At 34.0% G+C, this 24,197-nt stretch overlaps 1 protein-coding gene across 9 annotated transcripts in view; it reads right to left on the reverse strand.

Moving 5' to 3' along the window:
• Positions 1-737: 737 nt before the first annotated feature.
• LMO3 (LIM domain only 3) overlaps positions 738-24,197 on the reverse strand; it is a 231,812-nt gene continuing 208,352 nt past the window's right edge. For 7 of the 9 annotated variants that reach the window (XM_058442902.1, XM_032159735.2, XM_032159734.2 and 4 more), the window contains 2 exons: positions 13,470-13,595; positions 1,746-3,681 (listed from right to left, as the gene is read on the reverse strand). In XM_058442902.1, coding sequence (XP_058298885.1) covers positions 3,576-3,681; positions 13,470-13,595 — 232 coding nt within the window. In that variant the 3' untranslated portion in view covers positions 1,746-3,575. Of the gene's footprint in view, positions 3,682-13,469; positions 13,596-24,197 lie in introns of all 9 variants that reach the window. The other 2 variants (XM_058442901.1, XM_032159729.2) reach the window with 1 other exon arrangement.

Consider the following 24,197-nt stretch of genomic DNA (forward strand, 5'->3'; position numbering starts at 1 on the left):
ATAAATGTCAATTGAACTAATGACGATTAAATCTCTGCTTTACCTTAAATTACATTAAAACCACATTTTAAAAATATAACAATGTTTTTAAGAAAAAGTAATGATCAAAAAGGCTTTTGCTAAAATTGTATTTTGTGCTAATGGCCTATTACAATAAACATGCAGATTGTTTTTGCAACTTACTGAAGTGAACACTAAACATGTTTGGCCTATATAATTTCTATGAAATGGTTTAAGTGACGATTCAGAGAGTGGTTTGCCTAAAGTGATAGTTAAAAGGAAAACACTTTTGTATGGCATGTTTTACTACAGATACAATTTTCAGTGCCCTGTTTCAGTTAAGGTGCAACATCTCTTCTGTAAAAATGTAGAACTGAGTTTCCTGTTTTAATTCATTATAGAGAATAGAAAATTTGAAATTTAATCTGACAACAGCAACAGAGTTGCTTTCAGAAAGATCACTTAAAATTTGTATAAATGTGCAAAATTACACCCAGCAATTGCTACCTTCATTTTTGAGAGTTTTATTTTCCCCATAAAAATAAATAGCAGTAAACGACCTAGCTCAGAGATCCTACACATAACATTCAGAGAAACATTTGGGGTGCTTTGTCTATGTTTGTTATGACTTAGCTTTAGAAAGTAAATGTCCTTACACACCTTTTTTTTTCTTTTCATGGACTTAACATATGCTTTCTAGAGATCATCTTAAATTTTGCCAATTAAGTGCAATCAAATAGTATAACACCCCTTTTATTAAAAACATAAATCCAAATGTAAAAAAGTGAATGAAAGAATCCAGCAGATATTTATTAAGCAAGATGAAGGTGAAATTACAAACACAGGTCAGCTTTTAAACTCAGCACTCTGTTGGAGTGGAGGTGCACGGTCCTTCATCATAGGCAGCCTATGCGAGATGCATCTTAGGAAGGGAACTTTCGCTGCTCAGAAATCAAAGCTCCATCCGAGGTGTCCTACTAGAGGCATCAGACAACAAGCTAAATGACGTTAGGGCTACACAACACAAAGGGGAAAGTTGACAACAATTCAGGGGCTTTGAGTAGTCAAGACAATTAGCTTAGTACTTCAGGTCAATAAATGCTACAATTTATGGGCAATTAGCTGTAAAATGGCCTACAGCTGAAACACTATTCCTGTCTTGTTTCAATTTCATGGAGATTAAAGATAATCTAAACAGATTAAGGCCTTAATCTTTAATCCAGGTGAGTAAATTTGTTTGTAGTAAAAAGCATAAGAAATAATTCTCAGCATATTATGTAAAAGAAAAAGCAGTGAAAACCTTGTTTGGTCTTCCAGTGGTAAGGATAGTTGAACAGCTTCAAGAAGCTGAGAGAAGTTTGTTCCCAATTTACAAGTATTTTGACATATACATAAACAAAAGCAAAACCAGTGAAACCTTAAAAGATCATCTGAATAAGATACTGACAATTATAATTTTACATCCACATGAATTTCAAGCAATTGTTAATGGGGACCAGCAGGGCTGCATTAAGAAAACCACTTTTCACTGATCTCTCTCCCACATATTTTTAATTTGTCTTGCTTTGTTTATTTTGGTTATGCAAGTCCTTTCTCTTCATGAAACAAGTGTAAGGCTCTAAGGCTAAAATAATAGTTATTTTGTGGGCCCCAAATAGCTATTTTTGAATTTCTTTCTTTAGTATATCTCAAATCTGGGGAACACGGGACTTGAAGACTCCTAACCATGAAGCATTTGTAAAAATACATATCATTCACTTTTCACAGAACCATTTTCTTAAAAATAAGAGGCAATATCCAGATTCACATGCATGTTCATAATAAAGCTTTGTTTTAAAACAAATCCACACCAGCATTATTTTCAGCTTAATATTTAGGCCCCAACCCAAGAATCCAGGTATAACATTTAATTTTCATCTGTAATGCATATATTGGAAGGACAAAATATATATGCAAATAACACTGGAAAATACTGTTTCCTATACAAGTGATCAAGAAAAAACAAAGAAAAAGAAAACCCATAGCACTAAGTTTGCTGTAGTGAAAATATGGTTAATGGTGCCGTGCAGAATTAGATTTGTTGAAAAGTAGTTCTATTACAGGGAGCAAAAGCAAAGAAGCAAGTTTGTAGGCAACCCGGAAGAAGGGATCATATTCTTATTTCCTTAATTGTAATTTAAATAATCATTCTCCATAATTTCTGTTTCTAAAGCTTTCTTCTTTGTATGCTATCATGTAAGGTAGTACTATTTCACCTTAAAAAATGGAAAGACAAATTTCAGCCTAAGAGTGATGTATTCTGAGTTGGCAATTACTTAAAACAATGAGAGAGTAAAACACATCAAACTTAAAGTGTTTACTTTTTGAACATTAAAATAAAAGTCAGGTAAATACAGAAAAATATATAATCACTAGTTCTCAGCTTTTTATCAATCCCTTTGTTTCTCTTCTTCTAGAAGATTCTATGAGCATTATGTCGCTCCAATCAAAAGTAACCTCACTACTCAAATACCATCATAGCTTCAATGTGCATTATAGTGATTTCAGTAGATTCACACTCAAATCTTTTCAGTGTCATACATTTATTAAGCCATAAAGTTATTAAACCCTCAGCTCTTGTGGAGAGATCTGGGCAGAATTTATACAAGAAGTTTAATATATCACTTAAAAATCATCTCATAATTGTGGTAACAGATTTTTAAAGTAACCCTTTGGAAAAAATTTTACGTGATACCCAAAGGCACTAGTTCACATAAGGGGTGTGGCTGAAAAAGCAAAACAAAGCCATTGTGTAGGTAAAGAGCACACAAAAAAAGGATATTAAAAGGAAACCTGTTAAGCTTTAAAGTTATTCTAAAAATGGCACTTTTCACGTTGGTATAAAATGAAAGTGCTTTAAAGATGAAATTTTTATGTATTTTTTTAAAGCTGATCTTCAACCCCCTGAAAATAGGGGGTTATAACAAGAACACTGATAGACTCTAACTCATAGCGGCAATAAGTAGTGGATGTCACTAAAATGCTCTGTGTGTCTTTATTTTTTAGTATTTTTAATGTTGATAGACTTGCTTTATCTATCTGTGTATCATTAGTGAGATTTGCTTTTCAATTCTTTACTAGAAAGTTACAGCTCATTTAAAATAGCTGGTAAATACAGAAAGCATAAATAGTAAGTTTAAACACTGATTGTACTAAATGCAACAATACAAAGAAGCAAACGGAACACAAATGGTAACACAATAAAACTGTATTACATTTGTGCTTCAAATATTACAATACATTATATACAATAGTCCAAAATAAACATCTCATGCCAAGTGACACAAAAACGAATAGCAAGCAAAAAAATCCAGCCATATGTACATTACTTTTTTCTTTAATAATAAACATTCAACTCTGAACTGGGGCAATTTCACTACATACAGATGCAGTCCGCCTTTTATTCCATATAACCATCCTGCCTTCCTATATCTACGCTATTCAGTAGGTTCCTGTGTCAATTCTTATATACATGTGGAGCAAAAAAGATAAAAGAATGTAGTGCTTTGTATTCTTAATGGGGTGATGTTGATAGATCAGCGAACCTGGGGTGCATAACCTTCTTTCATTAAACCTTCCTCGTAGTCCGTCTGGCAAAGGATCATGTTATTCTTTAGGAAAAATTTGTCTCCAACACAAAATCTGAAAATATTTTAAACAATAAAATGTGGTTAAGACCATTTCACTTGGATCTATAAATTTGAAGATTTATTTTCCTATTAATAGTTTCGCATGGTAATTCCCTGAATCTGAAAACCTGGCTTAGACAGTTGTCTTCATTATCAGAATTAAACCATTTACCATTTACTTCATTTAGTAAAATGTTGCACACATTTGAAATCTTGCCTTTGCATGCAAAACTTATAAGGATATTGAGATAAACACTTTGGGCACCAAAGATGACTTGCTTTTTTTTTTTTTAACCACACTGGAAAGAAAAAAAAACAAAAAGAACTGATCTGTATTTACACCCATTAAAATAAAAGAAAGAATGATAATAATGTTTCACTGCAGTAATTATGGATGATTTCATCTCTGGCCATTTAGGCACTTAATAAAAAAGTAAAAGGCATTAAAATGAATCAAACAATTAGAAAATAGCCCATTTTAAAGCTTCCCATTTAAAGCTTTCTTTTACTCTGTTATTAAAATGTGATTAAATTTTAGTAATCTAGAAGTGATCATTCTGAAATGAAAGTTGCTTTAGCATCAGATTCTGATGCTGAGCCATTTTCCTTTGTTTGTGGCAAGTTCACCAACGTGAAATAGTAGATGTCATTTCTTAGAGCACTTCCAATTTAACCAAAGGGAGTAACCTAAATGAACTACTTAATATTGATGTGATAAATTAAACTAGTTTCCAATAGCTAATTATGCATTTTATTTTATAAAGCATTGTTTAATGTGCAAGACTGTAATGTTTTTAATAAGTGTTCTTTTTGTATGATTTCCCCATGGTGACACTTTGGACACAATTAAGGTCAGAAATAAATGCTTTTTCTGTTTCCGGTACATTTAACAATAAAGTAACTCTGGGGAGATCTGTATATATATTTAATTGTAACAATTTAACCTTCAAACAGTGGTGTCTGGTAGAGTTGACCCAGTAAAACTACTTGTAATTATACAAGTTGACCTCTCTGACCTTTGATAGTAGTCTCTCTTTATCAGATAGTCAATTTCAAATGATGCTGCAGCAGAAATCTTAGTGGATAGATTAAATTGTGTAGTGAAAGCCACCCTTTAATGTTTTGTGAAGTTGAAGGTTTAAATGAGGAGCAGTTGGACTGATTTACATTTGCAAAGATTGGAATGCTAGACAAACAGTGAACCTATTTTTTTTCCAACTGGGTAGCTTTGGAAATTTATCCTTATACTAGCTAAGTAGATAGAGGGGAAAATAGTGTAATAAAAAAAGTAGATTGAAAAGAATTAGCTTTCCTCTTAAAGGAAAATTGGTCTGTTTATTTGTGGAATTTACTTTTTTTCCCCAGGATTACTGCCTGCTGATGATGTTGATTGAAAGCACAGACTATGCACTGATCTTGAAATCCTAGGGTTGTTTGTGGTCAAAGCTACTGGATACAATGAACATTCAAGTTTGGGGCTTTAAGTATATTTTCTTTGTATTAGTTGTAACCTGTATACTTTAAATGTTGCACTTCAATAATGGTGTTTGTGCAAACCAGTTTGATATCCTGATCACTAAAATATGTTGAATAAAAGGAAATATTTCTCTTGCTGAATAGACTTAAGTAGTCAAATTGATAGCTTATTTTTTATGTGAAATTATATAAAATAGAATGTAGAACATGTTTAATTACTGTTCAAAGTTACAAATTTATATTACTGTTGAAGTTAATTTTGACTAATATGCAAATAATAAAATGTCACCAAAACCAAGTAGATTCAATAAAATACTCTGGTGTTCCAGCTGATATTACTGAATCATTTTTTTCTAAAAACGATTTAATCCGGAAATACTCTCTTTTAACTCCATATTGTTTAAAATTTTGCTTTCCTTTTTTAGTAAGCCCTAAAATTCTACTAGCCATCAAATAAAAACATTTTCTTTGTCATGTTATCATATTATGTCATGCCATTTATACCTTCAGAGGCCTTTGCATTTAGAAAATTTGTATTTGTAGAATAACAAATTCGAGGTAATTATAGTGAGAAAACACAAAACCAAGAGCCTGGGGATCTGTCTTGAGTCCTGCCTCTATCGCCTACCCATTGCAAGACCTGGGGTACAGTTCAGACTATCCCTGTCTCAGTTCCCCATGTGTAAGAGAAAAAGAACACTATAAGTAGATTATAGAGAGGTTCAAATGAAAAGTGTCTGAAAGGCAGAGAGGTATCCTGCAACCAGCAGGGTCCAAACTCTACCTTCCCACTTAGGATAATTGAAAATAAAACTTTGGTTTTTAATATCTGTGACATCAGTCACCTTTGTAGGCTTGTGGCAAGGAGTAGAAATGAAATATCTAAAATCTTACCTCAATGTTTGAAATATAGGTAAAATAGCCATCTTTTTATACTTACCATGTGCTAAATGCTAAGCATGTATGTACATGATCACATTTATTCCCTACATCCAACCTAAAAAGTAAGCATTATCGTGGCTTTTTACAGAAGAAAAACCTAAGAGTCCATTCCAGAATTTCAAAACCCTGCCCAAGATTCCATAGTTACAACGTATGTAGTAAGGGAAGGAAAATAACCCAGTTCTTTTTGGATTCAAGACTCAAGCTTTTACCTGAGGGCAGTAAAGCATGCAGGCTACAAGAATAATGTGAAGATTAAACGGTTATACAGGGTATAACTGGGGTTTCTGTATTACTATTATTCTTTTGCATAACTTTAAAAAAGTCTGCCTACTATTCAATTAGGTGGTATATATAGAACAACAGAGGGAGAGAGAGAGAGAGACAGAGAACTTTTCTAAAATATTTGTACCTGACAATTTTATTACTAATATGTTATCAACTGGATAAAGTGCATTTTATATGCATTTCAATTTATACTTAAAGGTCAAGACAAAACAGAACATGGATGAGGGATGTCACACTTGCACATATGACTCAAACAAAACAGCCTTGAAAGCTATGGTTAAGAGCAGATCACGACTGGTATGCCATTAAGGTTGACATCCTCTTTAAAAAATGCTTCATATATAAATATAAAGAAATTTCAGAGACAGCAATACAGATAGTATGTATTTAACAAATTAATCTGTAACTGTGATTTTGTAAGAAATGCTAATTTCCACTGTGATTTAACCAATCTCTTACGAGATTCAGCATTTGCAGGAAAAAAAAAAAAAGTATTATGAAAGCAGTGATAGCCAGAGGATACTGTAAGTATATTAACAGGCTACAATTACTAAAAATAAACATAATCTTTCTTGTAATCTGACCCTAATTACTTGTAGTATGCTCAGTTCAATTAGTTTTACCCTCATTTAAAAAAATTATGGTAAGGAATAAGAAGATGTCGAATTGGATTATTAAACCATCTAATTCTGATGTTTTGGAATATTAGATTTAATTTCTAGATATTTTTGAGTGATTCTAGCTGACTTCATATAGTCTTAGAGACTTGAGAAGTATATGAAACAAGTATAACTAGTAAATCATCCTTATAAAATATAGTGCTTAGTTTTAAGCAGGTTATCAAAAGCCTATGCTAAGAAGCTTCTACTGGTAACATCCCTTTTAAGAAATAAAAATGTTAGCCTAGCCATCTTCTTTCCCTAATGTGAGTGACTGACAATTATGATTAATTTTATCTTACAACACTTAGATAAGAAGGGAGAGCCAATCCATATGTCTAGTGTCTATACTTTCCTATTCCACATCTTCAGTTAACTGTAAGTTAGAGATTTCTATACTACACTGTTTTCAGTAAGAAGTCCGGGTTGTGTACTCATTCCACCACTATACACCTGTGAACAAATTTACTGTCTTTCCCACAGACAGTCTGGCTGTTATTATACATCTCACTGCTAACAACCCTTAGTGTATCAAATGACACTACCCACACCCCAAATCTTGCTATACATTATTCAAAGTTTACCTTAAGTCCACTATATCTATTCACATTTATATGCTCTTAGTCACAAAATAAAATACCTCTCTTGAAATGGGCCTGACTCCAGAGAGGGAGACCAGATTCCTTGGGTTTAAATTTTTTTTTTTTTTTTTTTTTGAGACGGAGTCTCTCTCTGTCCCTCAGGCTGGAGTGCAGTGGCGCGATCTCAGCCCACTGCAAGCTCTGCCTCCCGGGTTCACGCCATTCTCCTGCCACCGCCTCCCGAATAGCTGGGACCACAGGCGCCTGCCACCTCGACCGGCTCATTTTTTTGTATTTTTTAGTAGAGACGGGGTTTCACCGTGTTAGCCAGAATGGTCTCGATCTCCTGACCTCGTGATCCGCCCGCCTAGGCCCCCCAAAGTGCTGGGATTACCGGCGTGAGCCACCGCGCCCGGCCGGGTTTAAATCTTGAGTCTACCATTTTCTTCTAACTGTAATCTTGGATACGTTACTTCCATTTCCTACACTTTACTTCCCTCATCTGTCAAAGGAAGCTAATAACAGTACCTATTTATGGGATATTTTGAGTATTAAACGAATGAGTACATGTAAAACACTCAGAACAGTGTTTGGTGTTTGACTAATACTTCATCAGAATTCGCTATCATTATTATTTGGTAATGATAATGTTTTCGCCTTTACTTAAGTTGTTCCCTAGCAAGAAATATTTCTCCCCTTTTTCTGTCTACTTAAATTCTAACAATCCTTGAGTTCCCATTCCCTCCATCAACATCCTCTGACCATGTAAATTTGCTTATTCTGATCTTTCCCAAAGCACTTATTTATTGGTGTATTGTTTATTTTGGTGTTTCGAAATTTCTCATGAACATGTAACCGGTTTCCCATTATAGTTGGCAGTTCTGCGGTAAATAACCACAAGTTTTATTTCTTTTGAACCCTTTGCAGAACCATCATAAACTGTACTACCACTTAAGGTGTGTGGTCAATAAAAATTGGTTAAGGTAGATTTATTCCAGAAACCAATAGCTTTAAATAACAAATGCATTTTAGATGACTAATTTAAATTTGTATTCATTTTGACTTTTATTTAATGGCTTTTCAAAGACTAAGTTTACAATTTCATGTCCTCTAGGTGCTTGCTCTTTCTACTCCTCCATGTGCCTACCAAACCGCTTCTCTAATCTCTGAACATACTGAGCTGCTTTTCACTTCCTAAACACGTCAAATGCTTTCACATCTGCATGCCTTTGCACGTTGCTCAATTTGCCTGAAAATTCCTTTCCTCACTGCTCCCCGGCTTCCTCATCTTCCCCAACCCCCAGCAGACACACTTCCTATAAGTCAACCAGTTCTAGGGAGTTCATTTTTTAAGACCTAGCATATCAGGCCTTTGATGCTTCCCTAACACTTCAAGAAGGATGGCTCTCTCTTCCCTCGGTATAGATCTATTTAGCATGGATTACACTCTTCTATGTCTTTGATGTCGTGTCTCTCCCATAGCTCTGGACACCTCTAAGAAATAAACTAGATTTCATCCACTTCAGCTTCCACAGTGCCTAGCACAGTGCTTTATTCTTAAAAAAAGAAAATTAATTGTTAGATAATTTTACATATTTGGGAAAATTTCATCACAAGCTTTTTATTTTTGCTTTTCTTACAAAACTATCATTCAGTTTCATTGAGTTTTCTAAGAAGAAGGGGCTTATTCACCTTTAAGAAATTAACCTGTTATATAGAATCTTCCAATTCTGAATGAGATTCAAGATATCATAAAATAAGCTTAAATAACCCTCCCGCAGTATCTTTTAAAATAGAGAAACTAGCAGAATTTTAATGCAGGATTCACGTTTTAGCTATACTCCTCTAAAAGGGGCAGAGGAGATCTATATATAAGGGACAATCAATCCTGAAAAGTTATTATTACTGCTACTTTTTAAAACATTCAGAAATGCTTTGGATCTTAACGATACTTTGATTTAAAGGTAAAAATGAAATGACTGCTGAATACAATGCACAAACATGTGTAATTCCACAACTTCAGAAGTCAATAAAGTTTGCTTAAGGGAAAATGCCTATGAATTACCTATTTGCCTTGTGTTTCACTTGAAAAGTGCAATATTGCGACAATGATTTGGCTACTGGAAGTGGGATATGGGTTTCCTGGAGGGGACTGAAGCAAACTTCAGAGTAGAAGGAGAATCTCCTATACGAAAACCTTCTGTATCCTGGGTAACAAAATTTGTGTGCTTTGCTTGACTGATGAAGATTAGCTGACTTCCCGCATTAAAGAAGTTTGTCTTGTAGGGGCTGAAGTGACAAGACAATAACTAAGTGCTAATTGTGCGTAACCGGCACTAAAGATATGCAGTCCCATTATGGCATGTAATAAATGAAGCGAACACAGAAATATATTAGGTACCTTAATAATGATACTAGAATAGTATTTCACAGCAATAAGAATGTGAACAGTTTTAGAGTCAAAATTTAGGAGTGTTTGTCTTACTTGACTGAGTTCTCCTGAGGAGACAGACTTGATTGTGAATGCAACTTTTTATTTCAATGGTGAAATAAAATTGATATATGATTTGTAAATAGCATTAACAACTTACAATTACTTTGCATCATAATAGAATTTAGGCTGGCTTTGGCACTTGAATGATGTTTTTATTTTCTATGTAGAACATGGATAAAATAGGTAAGCCTACTTAATAGAAGACAATGGACAAAGGACATAAACTGCCTACTTCTCTAAAAGAAAGAATACCAAAGGGCCACCAGGGATCAAATAAATGCCAATTAGAAATTATAATAAAATACTATCTTTCATCCCTCAAGGTGGCAAGGATTTTTCCTTAAAAAAACATAATTCCTAGTGTTAGAATGAATGTGAGGAAATGCATAGTTTTGTAGATTTCTGCTGGGAGAATAATTGGTATAAGTTTCCTGGAGATCATTAAGCAATGTATAGCATATGCCTTCAAACTGTTATATACCTTGTTTAATTAATTATGCTCTGTGAATTTAACCAGATAGAGATGTGAGCATTTGTTTTTATACAATCTGAATATCTACATTTAGCAAGAAACACTATTGTGATATATGTCTTGTGGGAAAGTCAAGTTAGTGGAATATTATTTGGTAAATTATGAAAATAACTAACTTTTGAGAACCAGTTGTGTTCCTGACACTTAATATAAATTATTTTATTGAAGTTTCAGACTCTGTGAGAGGTATTAGTGTTTCTATTTTATAGGTGTGGGAATCAAATTCAGAGAGATTAAGTAACATACTCAAGATCACACAGTTAATATATCAGCTACTAGATGGTGGTGCTGAAATTTGAATCTCGTTCTCACTATAAATGTCACATTCTTTCTACTATTCTACAGGGTCTCATAAGGTCCCTTTTTATATTGATAATACCGATAATATTTACAGCACAAAAACTTTTGAAGATACAACTTATATATATCTGATGATAGAAGACATACGTGAAGCTCTGTCCATAAAACTGAACTCAGGAAAGCTTAAAATATCTTAAAAGAATTTTTAATGGCAGGTAAAAAAGGCACACAATATAAATTGAGTGAAAAAGTCCAAATATCAAACATTAGGATTTTCCCTTGTAACTTTAATTTGCTTAAATGTGAGTGTAATATTTATACAATGTCATTTGTCCTATATACATAGAAACATGTATAGCTGGCTATATATCAAAATATTAAAATGTTTTCTTTTAGAATAATGAGACATGGAACAATGTCTTGATTTTATCATTTTCTATTTTCTAAATTTTCTACTACAAATATGTAATCTTTTATAAGTAGAAGAGCAATGACTTTACGATTCCATAATGGGAACTGCATGGTTACTGGCTGCTATTAGTTGATCAACATGACAAGTCAACAAAAGTATTCTAAATTTACTACTAAGACACCTTTAAAATGTATAAAATACATATATACATGCACATAAAGGTGTCTGTATGGATGTGGGAATGTTTGTGTTTGTGTATCCTTATCCCTACCAAAAACATGTGCATTTGCCAGTTTATTTTCGTCTAAATGTTACCCTAGACTGAATGAACTTACTTTGATTCTCAGTATTTGCTGAGAAGAGTCAAGACATTGTAAGATAACATCTTAAGTGACTGTCTGGGTAACTATTATATTATAAGGTACATTAGGCCACAATCTGAATATCTACATTTAGCAAGAAACACTATTGTGATATATGTCTTGCGGGAAAGTCAAGTTAGTGGAATATTATTTGGTAAATTATAAAAATAACTAACTTTTGAGAACCTGTTGTGTCCCTGACATTTAATATAAATTATTTCATTTAAGTTTCAAACTGTGCAAGAGAGATATTAGTGTTTCTATTTTATGGGTGTGGGAATCAATTTCAGAGAGATTAAGTAACATACTCAAGATCACACAGCTAATATATCAGCTAATATATGGTGGTGCTGAAATTTGAATCCAGTTCTCACTATAAATGTCACATTCTTTCTACTATTCTACAGGGTCTCATAAGAAGATTCTACATCAAATAGTACCTTTCAGAGTAAATTACAATAACTGAGAACTTGATGCAACTAATACTTACTGATTATATACTCTGTCCAGGTGTTCTCACAGAAACTCAGTGAATTCATTTTCATTAAAATAGATCAAGTGTTCTAATTTTTGAAATGTTGTATTTTTAATGTGTACATTTTAATATTCTAAAATCCTCTCCATTTATCATATAAAACAGGTGCCGGTAGTATATAGTTTTCACAGAAATAAAAAAATATATAACTTTCAATAAGAAAAAATGGAATTAAATGATAATACTTTTGAGCTGAAATAATTCTCTGAGATGAACTAATTCAGCTTCATATGCTACAAATGAAAAACCTGAGGTCCAGAGAGGGAAAGTGTTTGGTTTAAGATCACACAGGTTATTAGTGGCTGAGCCCATACTAGAATTTAGGTTTCCAGGTTCCCTGTTCAACACTTTTTCAAATGCTCTTCTCCAATGATAATAATTGTTTAATTATTAGCAATATCTGGACTGATTCTCAAAGATATTTGAAGTAACTGCAAAAGTACATATAGGACAGGGTTAAAATTTAAGGTAAACATCTAGATTGGGTGGGGGTGGTGGCTCATGCCTATAATTCCTGCACTTTGGGAGGCGGAGGCGTGAGGATTGTTTGAGGCCAGGAGTTTGAGACCAGCCTGGGTAACATAGTGGGACTCCATCTCTATAAAAAATGAAAAAAAAAAAATTAGCCAGGCACGGGATTGCACACCTGTACTCCCAGCTACTTGGGAGGCTGAGGCAGGAGGATTGCTCGAGCACAGAAGTTGAAGCTGCATGAGCCATGTTAGTGCCACTGCACTCTAGGCTGGGTGACAGAGCCAGACCTTGTATCAAAAAAACAAAAACAAAACATGAGAGATAAGGAATTTAAAATATAAAAAATAATAAGAATATAAAATACCTGCAACAAATTCCTGTATATTTGCTTCATTGCTAATTTATTTACTCACATAAGTAGTACAAAAATGTAGATATTTAAAACTACTTTTAAAAAGACAGGAAAATAATAAAAGAAGGAATGAGTAAAAGAAGTCAAAGTTTACAGAAGTGTTTCCATTTTCTATTACTTGCTCTTATATGATGCTTTTCTTTCAGGTAGAAGTAAGTCTTAAGACCTTTATTCTCCTTAGTGGTTTGTCTCTGGCATGGGATTAAAGTTTACAGAACAGAAAAACGCTGAGATTGATTGCTTTAAATGTATGAATATAATTTCCACCTATTAAATAAATAGCCAGCACAGAGAGGTTTACCATTTTTTAGAGACCAAAAAGAGATCTGCTTACCTCTGATTACAAAGCTGACATGCAAAGCAGTCCAGGTGGTAAACGTTGTCCTTGGCACGCATCACCATCTCAAAGGCAGGGATGAGCTTACTACAGGCAGCACAGTTTCCCGTTACACCGAAGAGCCTAGAATAAGAAACATTTTTTTTTTTTTTTTACAAACTCTTACAGAGAAATCTGAGATCCTGAAGAGAGATGATGCTAATATACTCTGTAAAGCTGCAATACACAATGCCTTATGATGTACACAAGTGGATCTAATCCCAGGTGTATGCATAAATATTCTTCTGCAATATATTCTCCATTGACCTTCCTTGATGAAAATCACATCTTGTTTGAGAAGAAAAGGGAAAGACAAATACATTAGGAAGCTTACATAACTGCACATAAACAGAAGTCAATGGGGGTGAATTCATAGCAAAAATCTTCTCTGGGTTAGAATATATAGAAAATATAAAAGCAATGTAATTTTGATCTTAATGCTATATATTAAACATTTTAGTTGGGAAAGGAACCAACTAATGAATGACTCACTATTTTTTGACATTTAGTTACTAAAAGGTTTGCCATTATTATTAAAAATACATTTATGAAGAAGCCATTTAAATAGTCGAAAAACATAGAGGGGCATGCATGCACCTTATGGCTGTATACCATAGTTATAGCTATGATTATATTATTCAAGTAGCACATTAAAGTAAATGAGGCTGTAAACTACATATAGCTAGACCAGAAATTGAAGGATAATATACTGTCAGAACCACTGGAGTCGTCTAGGATTTTAAAAAATTCCTATTTGCTGCAGATTCCTGAGAATCGTTATCGTAATGACCTAAAAAAAGTACAAAATAAAATGTCTCTCATTTCATAATGTGAAGAAATATTTTATCCATTTGCACTGGCAATATTTAAACCACGTTTCTTTAAAGTTAATAATGGTGGGGAACAATTATTATAAATAATATTCCATGCATAGTAGTTAATGCACTTTTTTAGTAGGAAGCAAACTAGATGAAAAACACCACATCTGCCAGTTTTCTTTTTTCTCCAGCGTCAGGCTGACAGGAGGAAAATATAATGGCTCTCATGGGAAAGACCAAATTAAAAGCAAGTTCTAAACTAATGAATCCAAAGGTGCTATAGAGAAAACTCATTTTGGTTATAAAAATGTACGTTTAAAAAACTTGGCCTTTCATTTTATTGAATTTAAGGATTAGGCACAAATCTGCTGAAGTCTCTCTTACTACTTTCTATAGCCTCCAAAGAGAAGTCTTTTCTTAAGGCATGCATATTCATTTTCAACTTTATAACTGCTTCCTTTTAGCAGGATAATGACAGTTGTTGGAAACAGTTGTGAGAATGGTTTCTAAGTGTCTGGCAAAATGTGCAATAAATGTTTATGCTCATATTTTTGTTGGATTGTCTCTTGAAGAGCATAAGCGCCTTGAAGGTAGAAACAATAAACGCATTTTAAAGACTTTGCTAACATAGTCTGTGCACTTGATAAAAAGTAAGCGAAGTTTACATTCAAGAAGATCAAATTCACAATTGTTAGACACTTATTTTCCTTAATGAATTAAAAAATACTTTAGTATGCTTATTTTAAGGAATATAACCCAAATAACCTTCATGTTCTCAGTTTGTAATCCGTATTTTGAGAAATAATATTTATTTAAAAAGAACTTGCTTGAAAATGTAATATCTTACATCTCCTACGGGCATCATAAAAAATGAAACCATCACAAACTAAAGCTTTCATCCTATTCATTTGTACGGAGAATGTTTTAGTTCATTCTGACATTTCATATTTATTTTTCAGTGTACTTAACAGGATCTGCTTAGGAGGCACATGACTTACATGTGCCATTGTTTCTTCTGTTCTTTATTATTTTTGAGAAATAAGAAAAACGTAAAAGTTCTTTATTCCATGAATATAGATATACTTGTGTATATAACATCTGGTTAACATGCGATAAAGCCGTTTGTAAGAATTATTCAGTTTGTTCATATCTAATAAACATACACACACAATGCCATTTTGAAATTCTGGACGTAGTTTCCCCCAATTTCAATTGCTCTCGCTAGCTGGGCATTTATCAGCTACCTGATTAGAATTTGTTTCCACACAAACCATTGATCATCAGCCTATTACTAGGCAAATGACAGTTAATTACCCACTACATTAACCACTGGGACCTGAGACCTGCTTCTGCTGCCATCAGTCAACATGATAAATGTGGCAAGTTCAGTAATGCATGGCCAGCCCTGAGCTGCCTGCTATACTGTGAACAACCCTCAATCTCACTTCCAGGCCCAGGAAAATCTATGGCAATCTGCATAATTACAAGCTCTGGGTTAATAACAGACAAATGATTTGTTGCATCTAAACAAAGTCCTTGGAATGGTCCGAGTCTCTGATGGCTGCCCGTACGGCGCACTGCTACGAGTGTACTTTCTACTACAATGTGCACAAAACAGTTCTCTGACTTTATAGCCTTCCAATTTGTTGCCCTCCAATTTATGGATTCTGCATATGTGATTTTTAATCATTAAAAGACTCTTGAAGCAATATTATCTTAATTATTCTCTGCTGTAACCAGGGAATTAGGCTTCAGATAAAATTTTCTTCTTCCACGCACTTTCCCTGCCTCGCTGGAGGCTCCATCAGTTTCCATCTACACCTGGACTCTGATATCCTAATGATGAATTATTGCCCCTTTTCCTAAGAGGGCGAACCTTACAAGGGAACATTTTACTGAACTGTCAGCTCACAGACTGAGTGCGGAGATGCGGAAATCTGATCTAATTTACTGCAAAGCGATGCATTTGTTAGACTTTTTCCTCAGTTTTGTCCAAGGATCAAGAGATCATTCTATAGCTACATTCGAGTTCTCTTTTTTCTCAGTGGGACAAACCCAAGATTCTCTGAGAAAAGAAACAAAATACTATTTTATAAAATGGTTTTTTCAAATGCGTAATGTTATCCTTTGGTTTCCAAACATGACATTTGGGTTTCGAGGCAAAAGAATTTTCATATATGTCACTTAAGCATAAGACATGCATAGTTCTCATTTGTAAGAATTTTTTTTCAGATTGTGCCTAGGAAATATTTAAAAACAGTCTCTTAACTATCTAATTCATTTTGAGTACTCATAATCCTGAAAATTCTTGTAACCCCTTCCTCTGCACTCTTTACTCCCACACTCGTTTATAAAGATATCATAGATCCACTTTTCCATTTAAGCTGGAGATCCTTGTAAATTCTTGTTTGTAGTGCTTGTACAGTCGCATCCCCTACATAAGAGGGCCTAAGAGTTCTTAGTCATACACTGAGACAGACAAAGCATTATTTTAAAAAGGAAGTCATTTTGAAATTTTGATCTAAATTAATCAAAGCATACCAGCTTATACATTTATGGTAAGGAAAAAATAAGCTCATTGATCTATTTTGCTCATTTTAAGATGTCTTATAGATTATTAAATCATGGTACATGGTAATTTGCCAATTTATGGGCTAGATTTTTCCCTATCATTTATGTTCATAGTAGGCCTGAAGCAATATGACGTTTATCTTGTTTCTGACACACTTCCAAAAGTAGGCTTATAAGGTAAAAGGTGACAAGTATCGGCTATACAATATCAGTGTAACTATTAATATCTGTAGAAATGCCAAAGATGTTTCTGTCCCCTTTCTATTCCATTTTTTTGCTTTCACTACCTCGTTTTGTCTATCTAAAAACAGATATGAATACAAAAACCAAACAGACAACTTTCTAACTTTCTTATGGGTAAGAACTCAGCCTACGTGTAGGCTGTATTACACCTGCCACACTGTAGTGAGCATGCAGAGAGAAACATTTAATAACTTTTGCGTATGGGTGGCATTGCAAGAACTAAAACAAAACAAGTTCAGATGTTTTTAAAGGCGCCAGAACATTTTGCATTTTTACTAAATGTTCAACAGCCTCGGCAACATTGCCATAAATCAAGCAAACTCTTTATGGTTTAGTGTATATCCCTTTCTAAAGTTCCTGCGGAATGGGGGTAGAGAAAAACTCAAGACATATAATCATTTAACATAGCAATAATGAATATGGTTTACTACAGGCATCAGGGGAAAATGAGTGTTCATTGTATTAGTGTCTTTTATTTCACAGCACCAGATGTTTCTATAGATTTTTTTTAACCAGGTCAGTGGCTCAAGTCACTAAATCAAATTCCCCCAAGCTATGGAAAGCATAGTATTTGACTCAAATTAATTTAATATTTGAGGAAAATGCACAAATATGTCCCTGCAGTAAACCTTAATTCTGAATAAAGATCAGATCAGTAGTCAAGCAATCCTCATTTAATGAGATAAATATGCATAAATTTAGAAGTTATTTTATTTTAGACAGAGTCTCACTCTGTCACCTAGGCTGGAATGCAGTGGTGTGACCATGAGTCACTGCAGCCTTGACCTCCTAGGCTTAAGTGATCTTCCTGCCTCAGCTTCCCAAGTAGCTGGGACCACAGGTGCATACCAACACACTTGGCTAATTTTTAAAAAAAAATTTGTAGAGATGGGGTCTCTCTCTGTTGCCCAGGCTGAACTCACACTCTTGGGCTGAAGCCATCCTCCCAGCTTGGCCTCCCAAAGTTATCAAATTATAGTGTGAGCCACTATGCCTGGTCTAGTATTTGTTAAAATATTAAGGATAAGACTAGTTTAGTTATAATCCTATCTTAAAAAAGCTATAGAATAACTACAGATGAACAGAGAAAGGAAAGTTTGGCTTTTGAACAATATGAAATTGTGATCAATTGAAAAGATTTTTAACTTTTTTGGATGGAAAAGTTTTATTGAATATGTTTTGTGGGAAGAAATGAACATTTTCACAGGTTGAAGGACAATTGCTTTTTTGTCTATTACAAACATGCTTCTCATCTACTTTCTTCTTTTACTTTTTCAACTAAGGAAGGTAGTGATAGAAAATGAAAACACTTTAAACATTCAATTCTTTTGTTTTAAACTTAAAAAGTTAACCCATTACAGGCTGTAGACAGTGAGTCTATTGTTCTTTCTCTTTTTGGGTTCTCAGCATGTGCTCCACTGTCATAGAGATAAAAGTATTATGAGAGTTAAAGAAAAGTAAAAAAGAAAACACTGAACATTTTAGAATATACATATAAAAATATAAATGTTTAACATTATTTTGAACTATGTTTCTAATTGTTGCAGTTAGGTCTACCACATATTAAATATTTTCATTGATGATTTTGAATTTTCCTGAAGTTAAGATTAAAAGGCTGAAAAAAGGAACACTGACACTCTGTTGGTGAGATTGCAAATGAGTACAGCCATTATAGAAAACAGTATGGAAGTTTCTCAAAAAATTAAAAACAGAACTACCATATGATCCAGCAATCCCACTACTGGATTAAAATGAAATGAAATCAGTATGTTGAAGAGGTATCTGCACTCTTGTGTTTATTACAGCACTATTTACAATAGTCAAGCTATGGAATCAACCTACATGCCCATCAATGGATGAATGGATGAAGAAAATGGAGTACTTTTCAGCCATAAAAAAGAATGAAATCCTGTCATTTGTGACCACCTGGATGAACCTGGAAGGCATCATGTTAAATGAAATAAGCCAGGCACAGATGGAAAAACAGCTCATGATCTCAGTCATATGGAAGCTAAAATAAAAAGTCGACATCATAGAAGGAGAAAGTAGCATAGTGGTTATCAGAGACTGGGAAAGGGAGCAGAGAGGGGAGGAGGAAAGGGAGAGATTGGTCAATGGGGCCAAAATGACAGTTAGGAGAAATAAGTTCTGGTGTTCTATTGCACAGTAGGGTGACTATGGTCAACAGTAAAGTACTGTATGTTATAAAATAGGTAGAAGAGAAGCTTTTGAATGTTTTCAACACACACAAAAAAATGACAAATAATGTATGAAGCGATGGGTATTTGAACTACCCTAATTAGATCATTACACAACATACATATGCATTGAAACATCAGACGGTACCCTATAAATATGTACCATTATAATGTGCTAATTAAAAAAAGAAATTTTCAAAAAAGCTTAAAAGTTGACCATAGATTAAAGAAAAGACATTTTCTATTTTAAAACCTGAGATTATTTATTTCATAATTAATTCTATAATATTAACTCTAATTTAGCTTATTTAGTTCAGCCTTTGTAAATAATATTTTTCTTTATTAACATATACAGATCATGCCAAAACAGAAACATAAAAGCCATTTGCTGAAAGTTTAATATATAAATTCATTCTCTCTCCAAACATGCACATACACGCATAATAGGCAGATATTACACTGAATGAAAAGGAAAGAGAAGAAAAATTAAGTTAAACTTACTAAGTGCCTAACTAAAATTTCAGTAGAAAACTACCAAAAGCCCATGCTACATAGTAATATATATGTTAAAAACCAGCTTGGCACTTCAGGTCAGGAGTTCGGGACCAGCCTGGCCAATATGGCAAAACCCCATCTCTACTAAAAATATGAAAAATTAGCTGGGGGCATGGTGGCAGGCGTCTGTAATTCCAGCTACTCAGGAGGCTGAGCCAGGAGAATCACTTGAACCTGCGAGGTGGAGGCTGCAGTGAGCTGAGATTGCGCCATTGCACTCCAGCATGGGCAACAAGAGTGAAACTCCGCCTCAGAACAAACAAACAAACAAACAAAAAACTACAACTTGGTACCTGAAATCCCAGCAATAATTCATGGTACTGAGAGAAAGCTGAGTTTCAATGAACCTTTTTTAATGAAAGTAGATGCCTACTACACGCGAGGTACTTCGTGGGAAATGTTAAGATGACTATGGGTGTGTGTTGCCAGGCTACCAGTGAGAAGGATAACCCAGGGATAGAATAGGAGAAGTGCTCTGCAATAAAGGGGAGGATGGTACATCACTTGGTAGGCTTGTGCTGGAGGATCAGGGAAGACAAACCAGCTGAAGCAGGACTTGAACGACAGATGGCATTTCACAAGTAGGGAACTGTGGGGAGCTGAAAGAAGGTCATCGTAGGATGATGTTAGAGGGTGAGCAGAAGCCTCTATATGGTCAAGATCAGGGTTTATTTAAAGACTGTTTTTTAAAATGACCAATATGGTAGTAGTTGAGGTTAGGTGGAGTAGGTAGAGAAACCTACACAGCCTGGATGGGTGATGACAGCTTGGATGATAGAAGCTTCATGTTTGGTGAGTTGGTATTTTAAGAGAATCCTCAGAATATCATCCCTCTCCTACACTCAGGCAAAGCTCCACACTTCCTTCAATCAGACAGAACACCACCAGGCAGCAGTGGGTGCTCAAGCCCACTCAGAGGGCTCACTCCTAAGATCCGCCAGCCACTAGTTGGACTTACTGAGTAGCGATCATGATCTGACCCATTTAAACAACATGGTGGAGGTAATAAAATTACAGGTAAAAATTATCGCTGAACAGGAGGGAGAAAGAATATTTAACTTTTTGATTTTTTGGAACTCTTGAGATCTAGACTTAGTACTACACTGGCAACAACAGAAAATTCAAAAGGAATACTAAAGGTGAGGAAAGAGATCTTAGTGAAAGTTATTGTCATCTGTTTCTCTGGGTATTGTATGCTAATGGAAACCTGATTTCCCATTAGAACTATACGAGACTTGTAAGAACCTAGCATTACAGAAGAGTCAAGTCAAGCTCTATGAATAATCTGTATAAAATACCTGCCATAAACAATTACAGAATCCATTCCAATTTGAAGGTTATGATTCAAAATAGATTGTTTTAGACTTGAGATACTCAGAGAAACATAGAAAACAGAACAGCAATACCCTCCATACTCTGGATGTGGACCTTTCAGTTTTACCAAACAGCTGGTTTCTTCCTCACCTTGAATCCACTCATAATCCAAGCTAAGTACCCATTCACTTACTGTCTATTGCTGTACTGACCGGCATTTTAGCCACTAGCCACATGTGGCTATCGACTACTTGACATGTAGTGAGTCTGAATTGAGATGCTCTAAGTGGGGCATATGTACCAGATTCCAAAGCTTAGCACAAAAAAGAAAAATATTTCATGAATGATTTTTGAAAATATTGATTACATATTGAGATGATAATCTTTGGATATGTTGTATTAAATATGTTGTTTAAAAAAACTAATTTCACCTTGAAAACACTTTCCTTGGCTATTTTGGCTACTAGAAATATTAAAATTAATATGTGGATTACGTTCTATTTCTATTGGACAGTGCTGGTCTATAGCTTCAGCTTTCTTTACATCCCTGGATATATGACAATTATAACTTCCAAACAAATGGAGATCCAAAATTTTCTAACTGAAATCCATCCTAGAAATCTCTCTTGTAATGTTCTAAGCTTAAAGATGAGAAAAAATACAGGCCAGAGACATTTTTTTCTAACTTGAAACTTAAAAATATGTATGCTAATAGTGTGAATCATTATAGCTCTCTCATAATCTGAAATAGATGACAATGCCCCACCTATTGTTCCAGTTTCAGGCTTACTCAGTGTTAATTCCTTTCTAAACTTGCCATTTTCTGCTCCACGAAGACAGCAACAGAACAATATGTAAAGAAAAATGGGTTGACGCTTGGGCTAATTGGCCCTGTCTTAGCTCTGCTACAGAGAGCAGAAAATATCCCATGTCTACACACAAAACCTTACACAATTATTTAGTGTCAGAGCTAGCATGAGAACCTATATCCCTTATCCAAATTTGTTTTTCCTTCTCACTATACTTCTTTGTTTTTCCCTGCAAAAATGGGGCAAGAAGGGGTTGCTTTGAATAAAAGTCTCTAGGTTTCTGGCCTGACAGAGGGTAATGGCTTATCTACATAGAATCATGTCTCTTTCTACACCTGACTCTTAAAAGTTGCAAACAGTGTTTAAACATTATACTTTCCCTTTCGACAAATAATTGTCAATTTTTTCTCATACCCATTTTCCAAAGCCTTATGAGCAGGTGTTACTGCTGTTTATGATCAGCACAGCAGCCTACTGGGAGAAGCTATGAAGAGAAAAGTAAAATAGAATACTTTTTCCTTAACATTTGATGAGAAAAATATTTCCAGGCAAATATGGCAATTGTACCAACATTTCATAGAATCACAAAATCTTAGATCTGAAAAGAATCTTTTGTTGCTAGAACAAAAGAAATGTGTCAAGCTTGGTATTTATTGTTTTGATATTTAAAAGACAGGATTTTTCAAACTTTTAGACATACTTATGGAAAGAACTAGAATATTAAAAGGGAGAAGGGAAAAAGAAACAGTAAAATAAAGGATAACACATAGGTACTAAAACAGAAATATTTTAACTATATTTTTAAAGTAGTAGAAACAAATATTTTATCTAATCACTATAGCTCCTTGTTCTAATTTTAAGGTAAGTTTATAATGAAGGGAAGGCCAATCAGCCACAATTACACGAGCATAAAAATCTACAACTATTTTAGATATCGTGGGCAATTTAGGTACTAAACATCTCTCCCTTGATATAGCTCAGGAAGCTGCTAGTTTCAGCCACAGTACAATTAATGCTAATTAGAATATGCTTTATACAATTTCATAATAAAAGGTTTTAAGAATTTTTTGTGATAGTCTATTCTGTAATGAGTTTCAGAAAGCTTTGTCTACTTAAAATTGAATAGGGTTTTCTAGGTGAAACTTTTTATGTAAGTAATACTTTCCTAAAAATCAGCATTGGAGTCTTTTGATATCTTTACAGACTTCTTAGAGACTCATAATTACCTTCTTTTCTATCTTTCTTTTTCATCCTTTTCTTTCCATACACTATATATAAAAGTGAACAAGAAATTAAGTGGAGAGGTATCTGGTTTGAAAATATTTTTTTTTACTCATCTCATAATTAAGGCACTTCAAATACTGAAATTTTCAACAGAAAAGAAAAATAAAGAAAATGAGAAGAAGCATATAGGAAAATGATCATGGTCATTTTGTGAACAGTTGGGAAACAATCCTGGGAAAGACCTTGTCTTAGATCTTTGTCAAATAAGCCATTTAATGTTTTCATGTGTCAATTTCACCATCTTTCCAAGAGCCACTTATTCACTCAGGCACTAGCACAGGCTTAGCAAAGTGCCACTGTGAAACATGAACGAGTGATTGGTGTAATCTGGACTGCAATGCAAAACTCGCTTGTTCTGATGTAAAGGATATCTTTTATATCCAGAGATTGTGATTTAGTGACAATAGTCACCTGATTATTCATAAAAAGTTAACAAATCACTTACCTTGAATAGGTAAGATATTATTTAATTCTTGCAGCTAGCCAGTAAAATTTCAGATGATCAAACATTTCTTCTAGGGTTAATTATTATGACTTACTTCAAAGAAAAAGTGCTATGTAGGAGAATAATGACAACCCATATAAGAATCTATTATCTAGAGTTTAGTTTGAAATTTTATTTAATATTCTATCTTACCTCCTTGAAGAAACAAGCTAATTACTAGTGTTTTCTTTTAAGGTAAGTAACAGGGTTTGGGGAATTGCGTCACCTATTTTATAAGTTAAATTTTCCAAAGAAAAGGGATGCAAAAAGTGTTATCACAGATATTCATCCTTGTATTTGACTAAGGATATGACGTTATGAAGACATCAGTATTGTATTGTACTGAATTTCTTTGACATAATCACCTAAGATTCATGAAGCATATGCTATTTGGTCACTTTTGTTAAAGT

This window comes from Hylobates moloch, unplaced genomic scaffold (assembly GCF_009828535.3).
Source record: "Hylobates moloch isolate HMO894 unplaced genomic scaffold, HMol_V3 SCAFFOLD_8, whole genome shotgun sequence".
Classification (NCBI taxonomy): domain Eukaryota; kingdom Metazoa; phylum Chordata; class Mammalia; order Primates; family Hylobatidae; genus Hylobates; species Hylobates moloch.